The following is an 11,212-nucleotide window of genomic DNA, read 5'->3' as shown; positions in this document are numbered from 1 at the left end:
CCTACCTTTATAAACAGTCTGCTGTCTCCAGTGTCACGCGTCTTGGGAAGGGACTCACTCCTTGGGAAAGTCCTTCAGCCCTTCCTTCTTCTGAAGAAGACCCAAGCACGTAGCACAATCTCCCCCGTCCCGCAACTCACCTGAACATGCACTGCAGGCACATCTTGGGATCTGCAAGACAAGGTGGGGATGGGAGCCAACCATGCTCCTCCTGTCACAGGCATTGCAGGCCCTCAGCTGTCACAGAAGCAGCCCACCACTTATCACTGGTGATTATAATGTTCAACTGAAAAGCTCCATATATATATAAATTAATTTCTTACCCCTCCCTTTCTGCCACAATTTTACCCCCCCTTCCACCACCCCAAGAGCTAACCAAGGAGACCAGGAGCCACATGCCAAGGCTCTTCCATGCCGGGTACGCAGTCACCACCTTCACCATACACCACGTGCAGCTGCTTTCCTGGGTTTCTTTCCCACTCCAAGTGCTAGGGCTTAAAAATTCAGCTCTCACGCGACTGCTGATGAGGCAGAGCCGCTGTGACAAGCTGCACCAGAGCTGCATGCCACTGATGAAAGATACATCGCAAATGGTTATTTTTCATATACTATCCATGGTAAACAGCATCATTCATTTCTATTCCCTTGCTCCAGACAAATCAATGATTGTTAATGCAAAGTCAACACGTCCAGATGTAGTTTGCATACTAGTTAACCACTAAATTGGCATCACATAGTACAGAATAATCAAGAGACATTCAAGGAACCAAACAAAAGCAAAAAGGAGGCAGATGACTAGCAATTAATCCATAAAAGACCTTTAAAAATTAAACTTCTTCCCCAGAAAATGCAGTATGGCCAAACCGAATCCATAAATGCCCAATTCCAAATACACATAATGCTGTAGTTTTAACAGCTCAGAAACTGAGAAATTACAAGGAATAAGTATCTCCCGGCGGCATTTACTTTCGTCCATCACCGAAAAGCAACCACAACCTCCAGCCACTTGCAGTCCCCGTGCCCAGGTGCTCTCTTGCCACCGCTTTTCCCACCACTTACAACCAGGGCCCAATCCTGCCAGCACCACGACACAAAAGGCACGTTCCTGCACGCTGCAGGACCAGTGCTGTCCACGTTATGCTGCTCCTGCAAGCCCCCAGCGCAACTAGCATACAAATAATTGTTGATGGGGATCAGAAGGTGAATTAGAGTAACCTGCAGTGCCCTGGACAGCAGCGGAAGGTGCAGTTGTGATCCAGCAGCCCCCCTGTACACACACCGTGCTTTGCACACGCAGGCAGGGCGATGGACGTTACCTGGGCCGGGCTGTCCCGCTGCCCTGTGTGGATGGACGCCGTGCCCGTTCCCAAACCTGAAGGACGCCCGAGCTGCCCACGGAACGGCCTCAGGGCATAAACCCCAACTCCTTCCCAGCACACAAGCTGTTTTATGTTGGAAACATCAGGTTTCCAACATAAAATACAAATTTTTTAAAAAATCTAATTTTTGGAAGCCTAATTTCACTACCGCGCTTGCCTAATTGCAAACTTGGCTGTGCATCACCAGAGCCACGTGACTGCACCCAGACCCGTACTACGCGCGGCATTACGGCAGTGATATATATTTAAATTATTCTGGAGTTATGCGAATAGGATCGTAACATTTTATATTGAGCTTGTGTAAATATTATCTACTACTTTAATAATGTTGTGTCTATTTTCATCCCTCGCTGAGGACTGGGTACTTTTTGAAAATTTTTCCTTTTTCAAAAGCACGTCTCAGCCCTGCCACCAGTGCGGCGTTGGTATCGCTGCTTCCTCCCCTCCCCCTCCCTGGCTGCCCAAGAGCAATTTTTAAAATGATAAATATTGATCAACTTTCCAGAAAAAAAAAAAAATCCTCTGAAAGCAGACTGCAATGAAAAATTATGAAAAATTTTTCAAGCAAGAGGAGGCTTCTCCTGGAAGGACACCAGCACACAGAAAGGTTAGATTCAGAAACCCATTATAACCTAAACCGCGGCTTTTCATCACCAGCAGAATATATAATGGAAGCCGTTGTTTAAATGAAACTGATATACGCAGAGTTAAAGATCGTAAAGGTTGCGGTACGCACACCTACTGTATGACAGCATCCCCACAAGTTGCAACGGTGTACTATTGCCTTGCATTTCAAATCTCTGCAGAGGAGACGTGCAACACACAGCACATCCCCAATAACCACCTCAAGACAATTCACTTATTCTCACAACAGACTAAAACAGGTTACGATAGATATAAACTAATTTCAATAATGATATTTTAGGAGAGCACGATAAACTTTAAACACAAAACTCTAAAACACCGTATTTGTGGCCCCAAACCAAATATATGCCATTATTTATAATTAAATGCAGCACCCATCAACGCGTAACCCCCCCGATCCTACAATGCAGCCACAGGGTTTCTCCCCAGATCTCAGGGTGACGGTGGAGGGAGCACAGAGGGAGAGAAAAAGCAGCATCAAAAGCTCTCTGTTTGGAAAAAAAATGTATGAAACCTTAAAAAAAAATTACAGCTAAACAGTCTCTTTTGGTATAATCATAGAGTCAGTGAAAGTTCTGGGGTGCAGCTCAAGGAAGGGAATTCTTGGCATGTAAGAATATGGAAAAGCCAGCACGTTAGAGCTTCCTGGCTGAAACCATGAATAAAATATTCTCCGGGATTGTTTAATCCAATTTAGAGCATTGTGTGTAATTTTTGCCCATATGTGCCACCCCGCTCTATCTGTACCACTGCAGGTCTGTAACCGTGGTACTTGTTTCATTATTTGCTAAAAAAGATTCAGGAAGAGGGTGGGTCCTTGTTGGGGGGGGGTGGGGGGGGAATAAACACAAAAATAAAAATATGAAGTTGACATTTCAGAATATTTTCTCCTCCACCCAAGAGAATTATCCTGCTTTGCAAATTTTTTCATCGCCCCCCCTCCCCCCCCCCCAGAAACACAAAATGTGAAATAAAATAATGGGAGCAGGGTGAAAAACAGCCTCAGAACCTTGAATTTTTCAGCCAGTGCTGCCTAATTTCAAACAAAGATCAAGTTACAATGAAATAAAATTAAAACAGAAAAAACTTTTCAGGGGTTTGAAATTCAGATTTAAAAATTCATTCCAGATTGAATTTTAATTTTTTTTAAGCAGTTGCAATTCAACATTTGTGGGTGGGTGCCCGGCAGCTCCACAAACTCTTCTGAGTTCAAAATTTAAAAATGCCTTTTTCAAAAAAAAAAAAAAAAAAAAAAAAAACTGCTGCAGCTGTGGAGCCAGCCATCTTGCTATTTTGTCCCCATTTTAGAGAGGAGACTGTGTCAAGGTTGGTAAAACTCAACGTTGACCTAATCTTTCCCTTCCTCTCCCTCCCCCACTTTTGGGTGGAAAGGCCATGCATCTCTCCTATATTGCTTTTTATTGAAACAATGCATGTTTCAGAGCTCTTTTGTTATTTATTTTTAAAAGATCAATACCAAGACCCCAGTATTCAAGGGCAACCCTACAATAACAAACCAGTCTGTGCACAGTCCTAAACTTGCAGGCTCCCCGTAACAGCAACATAATCTGAACATGACAACAAATTAAAAAAAAAAAAAAAAAAAAAAAAAGATTTTCATCTCAAACTCCAGGAAGGCTTTGCAGTAAGAGTCAAGGAGAAAAAGGATTTTGAAATTGTGAAAAATATCATGGCAGAGCCCTGAAAAGGTACTTCAGATTTACTGTTTAAAAAAAAAAAATCAAAATCACTAAATCTTCAATTAATTTTTCACAATATTGTTAATTATGCACATTCATAATATCATGGCGGACCTTATAATAAACCTGTGCAAATACTAGATTTATAAGATCCACAGTATCTGGAGTAGTTACAGTCTGCATGTGCTTAAAAAAAAAAAAAGAAGGAAAAAAAAACCCTACTATGGAAATTTTTTCTTTACAAATGAAGTAGGAAATTAAATGCTGGAAACTATGTTTTAATTATGCCAGAAGAAACCATCAGAAAAGCCAAGAAATTCAAAAATAAAACTGACATTCGACTCTTAATTTTGCTTGTCCTCGTGTTTTCCTGGACCGTGTTTAGAATCTTATTGTTTAAGAGCAGTTTTGCATGAAATCCAAAATCACAAAAAAAAAAAAAATTTGGGTGTGTCCACAGCAAATTTTCTACGGTCTAATTTTCCTGCAAAACTCCTTATTTGAAACAAGTAACTTTAAGCACTGCAGCAAAATCCCGTCCTGGCACACCGTGGTAGGCAAGTTCCAAATTACAATGAAGTACAATTCTTAATTGCTCCGTAACAGCAATTCTCCCACTTTCCCAAACTAATCATTTTATTGCAGTTAATCCAGAGGTGCCCACCTCCAACTTGAACGAGTTGGATTCCCGAGCGCTCTGCTGCTTCCAGCCTCTATTTTCCTTCAGGAGAACCGGGGAGGGGGGTGGGAGGTCGGGGGGAGAGAAAAAACCTGAATTCATTCAAATTCCAGCTTAATTTTCATTTACATACGAGCAGGGCTTTGCTTCCAAAGGGACAAAAATAAAATTTGGCCGGGCGGGGCGGTGCCGGGGTCCCCCCCCGGCCGCTGGCCCCGCACCGCCCCGCCCGGCGCCAACTTTCTTAAAAATAAGAAATAGCTGAATATTTCCTCTTTTTTTTTTTCAATTTTAATTTCTTTTTTTTTTTTTTATTTACGAAAATAGTCTCCTCTAGGTGGCGTCGTTTTAATGGAAAAAAAAAAAAAAAAACTACCGTTTGGGAGGAAAATTAGAAAGAGAAAAAAAAAAAAAACGAGAAGGGGAGCGAGGCGGGGGGGGGGGAGAAGCTCCAGCAGGGAGAAAGCCGGGACCGGAGCGCGGGGCCGGGGGCGCCGGGCCGGGCCGGGCCGGGCCGAGCCGAGCCGGGCCGGGGAGCGGGCGCGGGGCCGGGCCGGGCCGCGGAGGCGAGGCGAGGCGGCCGGCGGCTCGTCCCCGCCGACATGGCTGCTGGGCGCCGCTTTGTTTTCCGCCCCGGTCCGAGGGGCGCGGGCCGGGCCGGGCCGGGCCGGGAGGCCTCGGCGGCGCGGGTCCGGCTGCCCCGGCGGCGCCCCCCGCGCACTGCGCCAAAGCGCCGCCGGCGGGGCTCCGCGACGGGGCGGCTGCGGCTGCCGCCCTCCCTCCCCGCTCCCTCCGCCTCCCCCCGGGGACACGCCGCCCGGCCGCCGCGTACCTGCGCTCCCGCCGCCGCCGCCGCCGCCGCCGCCGGAGCGGAGCCGTCCGGCTGGTTCATGGGGCTGGGGCGGGAGGCAGGCGAGCCCCGCGCCGCCGGGGCCTGCGATCCGCCGCGCACAATGCCGGCGCCGCCGCCGCCGCCGCTGCCTCCTTTCCGCCCTCCCAGGAGCGGCGAGTGGGGGCGATGCCCCCGCTGCGCGGGTGGGCGGCTCGCCGGGCTGCTGCAGCCCCCCTTCCCCCCGGGGGCATGGGCCGGGGCGGCCGCCGCGGGCACGGGCGCTGCCGCTAGCGGCGCGGCGCGCAGGGCTGGGCGGGCGCCTCCCGCTGCCGAGCCCGCGCCGCCGCCGCCATCACGAAGCCGCTCTGGGGGCAGCTCCAGCCGCAGCGCGCTCGCAGCCAGCGGCGGCGGGAGAAAGGGGCTGAGTCTGGCCCAGCGCGGGAGCCGCGCCGCGCCGCCGGCCGGCCCCGCGCTGCCCTCCGCCCCCGCGCGGCCCCGGCACGGCTCGGCCCGGCCCCGCGACGGGCACCACCGCCGCCGCCGCCGCCCGGCGGGCGCGGGGCCGCTCCGCGCCGTGGGGCCGGCGAAGCGCCCCCGGCCGCGCCGAGCCCCGCGCCGCGCCGCCCCCCGCGGGGTGGCTGTGGCCGGGCCGCGGGGCGCGGCGGGGGCCGGGGGCGGCCGGCGAGGGGCCGCGGGGCGAGCGGCGGCGGCGGCGAAGCGCCCCGCCGCCGCCCCGGGGGGCGGTGGAAAGCCGGCGGCCTGCGGCGGGGCGAGAGCCGCGGAGTCCCGGGCGGCGCGGGGCGAGAGCTGGGCCGGCGGCGGGGCCGGGCGGGAGGGGGCTGGCGGCGGGTCCCGCTCCCCGCCGCCCGCTCGCCCCGTCCCCGTCCCCCGCAGCGCGGCCGGCGTGGGCAGCGCCCGCTGCGCGCGGAGCCCCCGCGCTCGGGAGCGCGGTGCCACCCCCTGTTTGAGGAGTCTCTCACAATAAGCATTAAGTCCCCATCCTCGTGTGAAACTCATCCCGCCACCATCTCCCTCTGAGAAAGAGCTCTTCCCCGGCACGTCCTCGCGACGTTTGGTGCTGCCCGGCAAAATTTGCCGTTTTCCTCGGGAAAAAAAAAAAAAAAAGGAAAGAAAAAGAAAAAAAAAAAACATGGCGCTTTTTCTCCCATGGAAAACATTCAGCATTAACTATAAACATAATTACATCTTGTGCATACCTGGTGTTTTTCTCCCTTGTGAAGCACTGCCAAAAAGATAGTTATTAATAGTATTAATAAAATAATCTGAACTCATGGATTTCCCTGCCCCGGCCCATGAAGCCCTCTTTCCCAAGAGCTCCACGAAGCAGAAAATTTGTGAAGAGTCAAGCACTGGTTTTATTCTGGTTGCCCGGACTAAAGATAGCTTCAAAGACATTGCGAAATAGAAATTTATTTTTTTAATATCTTTCATGCAGATTTCATTCCAAAATGCTGTACAATCAGATAATGTAATTACAGAGCTAAATAAAAGCAAAGGGGCAGGGGAATTGGTGAAGTTGGGCAAGGGAAGATGTTTTTCCAATGAGCTTAGAAGGGATGTGGGAAGGCAGGAGGCAAAGCGCGCTCGTGAGGCTCTGTCACCCCCTGCGCACTGTAAAGAGGAGCAAGGAGTCCCCCGAGGTCAAGCGCGAAGCCAAAGAGGATGTTCAATGCATGTAATAAGTATGAGGAAGATTGGGGGGGGAAACAAAACAAAACAAAAAACAGCCGCATTTAGGTTGCTCATTTGCCCAAGGGCAGTTCCTCAACCTTTAAGACTTTCCACTCTCAGGTGCAAAATACAGGTTTTTGGAGAAAACCCCCGAAGAAGGAAGGACGCGGGGTTCAGTCTGCTTCGCAGCCTGGTCCCAGCCCGTGCTGCTGCGTCCTCTGGAGCAGAGGGCCCAGTTCCTCAGTGGTAAGCCTCCGTGCTGAGATGCCTTCTGGAGACTTTAGGAGACCTGCTCAAAGACGGTAGAGAGCAAAAATCTTCACACCTCTGGGTAACGTGATGTCTAACATTTACAGCAGTCACTGTGTGCTTCCGCATGGGTCGGAGCCTCTTCTGCACCCGGTCAACAAACAACGTGCCCCAGCTGCGCCCAGCACCACCGATGTGCCTACAGAGCCCCAGCAGCACCTTCAGAGAGGAGGGCAGAAGCACAAGGGGCCTCAGTGGCTGTGACAGATCCGTGGCACAGCCCACCCAAGCCTGCAGAACGAGAAGCCGACAGCTGGGTCGGCTGTGCTGCAGCCCCTGGGTGAGGGACGCGGTCTGTCTCGAGCACGGCACCGTGAAACACTTTACCGCTCCTCAGTTTTACAGTAAGGCTGCTCCTATGTCCCTTTAAACTGTGCCCTTGAACATCCAGTGCTGATTTAAACACTTTCAGCAACAGAAAATCCATCACAACTCACAATGATGAGGCCAACCATCATCACCTCCACTGCTAAAGACAAATCCATGACTCATGTCAAACCTAACCCGGCTTTGCTCCCATTTGGTGCATTTGGAAGATGGGGAAGCCTCCTGCCATCCCATTTCTGTGGGCCATGGAGATAAATCATCCCTTGCTTTCTTTTGAGGTCTCTCTTCCCTCTGGAAGGGCAGTGTTAGAGCTTCCTCAGCCCTCCTCCCCAAATCCTCTCCAATTTCTTCTGATTGTAGATACAGAGCAAATGCAGAAATTGAGTAGCAATTGGGAAACTGCCAGGAACACCAACCAGGCCTTCTTTCTCATATCTACCTTTTCCTTTGCCCCTGCTGTCTGCTCTGGCTGTTCACCTAACGTGGCCGATGGGGTTGGGGTCCACAGGAGAGTTGCCAGTTCTTGGGCAGATTTCTGTGCTTGAAGTCCTTGTCCTGGGTGCTGGTTGGTTTTGGCTGTGTGAAACTGGCCCTCCAAAATCAGCACGTGTTTATACTGCTGAGCTTGGCTCTCATCCTGTTTGTGCACAATGAATACAACCAAATTGTGATCACTTCCACCTGAAGAATGGCCTGTCCTCATCTATCCGTGTGAGGTCTAATACAGAATTTCTACAGTTTTGAGTTAGGAAATTTCTACTGATTAAGTCGGAGGATGTTCCAAGGATGATTTAATGCTGGTAGGATGAGATACCCGTGGTGTCACTCTGGCTGATGTCCCTGTGATGAGGTGCCCTTTTCTCCTGCGTGTTAGGGAAAGGCATTTTGGCCACGCCAGCCCGCTGCACCGGTAACATTCAGTGGGCTCATCTATCCTGTCTGATGCCAGGTTTCTGCTTTTTCTCTCAAAATCTCCCCATGGTTGGTGACCAGAACCTGAAAACCCGCATCCTCACTTTTTAAATGTCTTCCAAGCTGCGTTGGGTGACAGCTACTGAACGGTCCATTCAAAAATGACCTTCTGATAAGGTCGATGTCTTTTCTCATTATTCCAGTTCCAGGTGGCCACAGGCAGAGGGCACAGCAGGCGCTCACACCAGCTCAGCGTTCCCAGCCTGGATGTTTTGACTTCAGCTTTCCCATCTGTGAAATGGGGCAGCAGCAATTCCCAGTTCCCATTCTCGAGGAAGCTCCACAGCCATTCCAGGCTGGGAATGCCATCCTGGATCCTCCCATGTGTTGGAGGAGGGAGGGTCCTGCCTGCAATAAACTGGTGTGTTAATATGATTAAAGACTGTCATAACATGCATATGTAAGAGGGCTGGCTCTGCAAGCTTGATAATCTGTTGTGGTACTGTATTTGCATGTTTCACCCCAGCGTATTTTCAAGGCAGGCAGCACGGTGTCTATTCCGTAAGAGCATCACAGTCCTCACAGCATCTGTCACGAGATGCTGAAGGTGATCCTGACGGGTGGCAGGGGATCCATTTGTTTCGGTGCCCGCTCCGAAGTTTGAACTCTGCGTCTGAAGCCCTGCGCCAGGGCATGCACCGAAGCAAAGTGCTGAGCACTTCTCGTGCGCTGCCATAAATAAGGCAGAGTCGGCAAACCGCAATCAGGAAATGGCAAAATGGCTATTTATAAATCACCCCTATCTGTAAAGATATCTGTGAGACCAGCAAAAAAAATCCCCACTTCACTCTTCCTGACCCCGGCACCCTCCATTTGCTTCACTCTGAGGCATTTAAACTCATCAAAATGTTTGCCGGTGGTTCTGTGAAAGGAAGAGTTGGATTGCATTTGTCCTTGTCAGCACCAAGCTGCTCCTGGTCCTTCTTTTTCCAGTTGTGATCCTCTTTGTACCCTCCTTTTGGGGGATCTTTTATGCTCTGAGCACTTGCTGTCAGTGCTTAGACCCCTCTAAGGGGCCTGTGGTGATCGTAGTTTGGCCCTTGCATCCAACAGAGACGGATGCTCTCTGCAATGGCTTGATACCAATAATGCACTAAATAACCAACTGTGTGGAGCAGGATTTTTAGGTCCAATGTTTTTCTCTACAGGATGATGAATGAATTCTTCATTTGCACCAAAGTCTTTTTCAGAAATTGCAGTGGCTGACTCACTAGGATCGGCTCTGTTTGGGTGACGACGATGAAGCCCTGTCCGTGGGAAATCCCCGTGAAAGCAATAGCCCTCTGAGTGCTGAACTGGTGCGTGGTGTCAGAGGCACAAGGTGCTTTGCTCCCCCTGTTCTGAATGATTTGGTGACGGGGCTGGAGCCATGCAAGTCTCAGAATATGGCTGAATTTCACGAGGAAGCACATGGGTGTGGGAGCATTTGTAAGTATGTGAGCGTACATGTTACCTGTATAAAACAAGAAACCTATGATTTTAAAAGCATTAAGATTTTATAAACACTACACTCTCCAGAGCAAACTGCAAAGCAATACAATCCCAAGCCGTGGGGCACCTCTTACCCACTCTTTAATAACCATGCAACAGATTTCTGCTGACCGCAAAAGGTTTATTGCTACAACAAAGAGCTTCCTTCTGCCTCTGACGAGTCATGGAGTGGCCACCTCCCAGCACGGGAAGCTACCCTGCCTTAATCTGGAGGTGTGATGGCAGCAGATCCTCGACTGTGGGCCCACCAGATGGGGTGGACCCTTATGGGAGGAGGATGCTTGGAGCCCATCTGCCCTCCCGAGGGGCTACACAGGAGGTGATGGGTGCTGAGGCTGCGAGCCAGAGCAGCGCTGCCTTGTCTGGAGACTACGTGCTGGTCTGATGGAGAACATCCCATTGCGTGGATAAAGCCCCCAGGTGCATTCAGCCCAGCTGGCAACCCCAGGAGATGGTCCAGGTTGGCACATGCCTGCTGGCTGCACAGGAGCTCTTGGGGTATTTTCTCAAAGATGTGCGTTATGATGAAGACTGTATTTGGCAGGAAAAAGGTGTCCAAGAAAATTCAGACACTGAAGCAAAGAACCTTAATAAATGGGATTTAAATAATAGATTTAGCTGAAAATCCCCAGAAGACGGATTTTTTATCCACACATCAGGTGCTGTAAGCTTAGAAGAAGATAACAAAATGCTCTTCAGACAGAAAAGGTTGAGTTTCTGCTTTAATTGAAAAATCGTATGCGGTATTGATATTCCTAGGGAGATGTTACGTTAAGAAGGAGTTTATACTGAGAGATGTATCATCACTATTTTGGGGTAAATTAGATTAAAGTGATTTGCAGTTATCCCCATGCTAAGTAGTATAAACGGAAGAAATTGAAAGTTAAAGTTGTACTTAAAAGAAGTGCATGCAGTTCACTCAGGAAATCCTAGCTCTGCTCTGCCATAACACGCAGCCGTCATCTGAGCATTACAGAGGAATTGTAGCTTTCTGGGCCCATAATCATATTCATCTGTCTCTTCTTTACAGTGTCATGGCAGAGCAGAATTAAGAATATTTGCATGCCTTAAATTGAGATTTTCTGTTTTAATTGTGTAATTATGGAAATCACTATTTAGGGATCCGTAGTTATGGCGATGTTGAATTTTGCACTTCAGGCAGGCATACAATCTCTTTGTTAAAGAC

The 11,212-nt window shown here is 50.0% G+C and overlaps 1 protein-coding gene across 13 annotated transcripts in view; it reads right to left on the bottom strand.

Moving 5' to 3' along the window:
- Positions 1 to 6,323, bottom strand: part of ZNF618 (zinc finger protein 618) — a 167,347-nt gene extending 161,024 nt beyond the window's left edge. For 10 of the 13 annotated variants that reach the window (XM_066980938.1, XM_066980945.1, XM_066980942.1 and 7 more), the window contains exons 1-2: positions 5,236 to 6,180; positions 4,389 to 4,445 (exon numbers count right to left, since the gene is read on the bottom strand). In XM_066980938.1, the coding sequence (XP_066837039.1) occupies positions 4,389 to 4,445; positions 5,236 to 5,295 (117 nt within the window). In that variant the 5' untranslated portion in view covers positions 5,296 to 6,180. Of the gene's footprint in view, positions 1 to 5; positions 1,815 to 4,388; positions 4,446 to 5,235; positions 6,181 to 6,215 lie in introns of those variants that run through there. The other 3 variants (XM_048056958.2, XM_066980943.1, XM_048056962.2) reach the window with 3 other exon arrangements.
- Positions 6,324 to 11,212: the final 4,889 nt, after the last annotated feature.

The sequence above is a fragment of the Anser cygnoides genome, chromosome 20 (assembly GCF_040182565.1).
Source record: "Anser cygnoides isolate HZ-2024a breed goose chromosome 20, Taihu_goose_T2T_genome, whole genome shotgun sequence".
Classification (NCBI taxonomy): Eukaryota; Metazoa; Chordata; class Aves; order Anseriformes; family Anatidae; genus Anser; species Anser cygnoides.
Note: the sequence above shows the minus strand (reverse complement) of the source record. Positions and strands in the feature narration are given on the sequence as shown.